Source organism: Corvus brachyrhynchos, unplaced genomic scaffold, assembly GCF_000691975.1.
Source record: "Corvus brachyrhynchos isolate BGI_N302 unplaced genomic scaffold, ASM69197v1 scaffold350, whole genome shotgun sequence".
Classification (NCBI taxonomy): domain Eukaryota; kingdom Metazoa; phylum Chordata; class Aves; order Passeriformes; family Corvidae; genus Corvus; species Corvus brachyrhynchos.
Genome location: NW_008235638.1, coordinates 254,655 through 255,408, shown reverse-complemented (window position 1 = coordinate 255,408; position 754 = coordinate 254,655). Strand labels below are relative to the sequence as shown.

The following is a 754-nucleotide window of genomic DNA, read 5'->3' as shown; positions in this document are numbered from 1 at the left end:
TCCCATCAATCCCATTCCCATCAATCCCATCAATCCCATTCCCATCCCAATCCCTGAATCCCATCCTATCCCATCAATCCCATTCCCATCATTCCCATCAATCCCATTCCCATCAATCCCATTCCTATCCCTGAATCCCATTCCCAATCCCATCCTATCCCATCAATCCCACCAATCCCATTCCCATCAATCCCAATCCCATCAATCCCATTCCCATCCCAATCCCGGTTCCCTCCCTCTGGAAATCTCCCGGCTCTCCCCACCCCCCTCAGGGAGGAACGAATCCCACAAACAGCCCCGGATTTCCCGGGAATTGTGGGAATTGTGGGAATTGCTGGGAGCCGAGCGGGGCCGGTCCCGGGGGCGATCCCAAGGCTTCATTCCCGGGATTTGGGGTTGCAGCTCCGGAGGGGAAGCGCAGCTCGGGGCTCACGGCCGTGTGGGTGGCGCGGAATCGCTTCGCTGTGCTGGACAGGATGCACTCGGTGAGGGCGGCGGGAAGGGCGGGAAAACGGGAAGGGCGGGAAAACGGGAAGGGCGGGAAAATGGGAAGGGTGGGAAAATGGGAAGGGTGGGAGAGCGGGAATGGCGGGAGAGCGGGAATGGCGGGAAAACGGGAATGGCGGGAAAATGGGAAGGGCGGGAGAGCGGGAATGGTGGGAAAACGGGAAGGGCGGGAAAACGGGAAGGGCGGGAAAATGGGAAGGGTGGGAAAATGGGAAGGGTGGGAGAGCGGGAATGGCGGGAGAGCGGG

At 59.9% G+C, this 754-nt stretch overlaps 1 protein-coding gene across 1 annotated transcript in view; it reads left to right on the top strand.

Annotated features, from left to right (window-relative positions):
• COPA (coatomer protein complex subunit alpha) overlaps positions 1–754 on the top strand; it is a 31,253-nt gene that overhangs the window by 5,285 nt on the left and 25,214 nt on the right. The window contains 1 exon segment of the mRNA XM_017727599.1: positions 403–485. Within this exon segment, the coding sequence (XP_017583088.1) occupies positions 403–485 (83 nt within the window).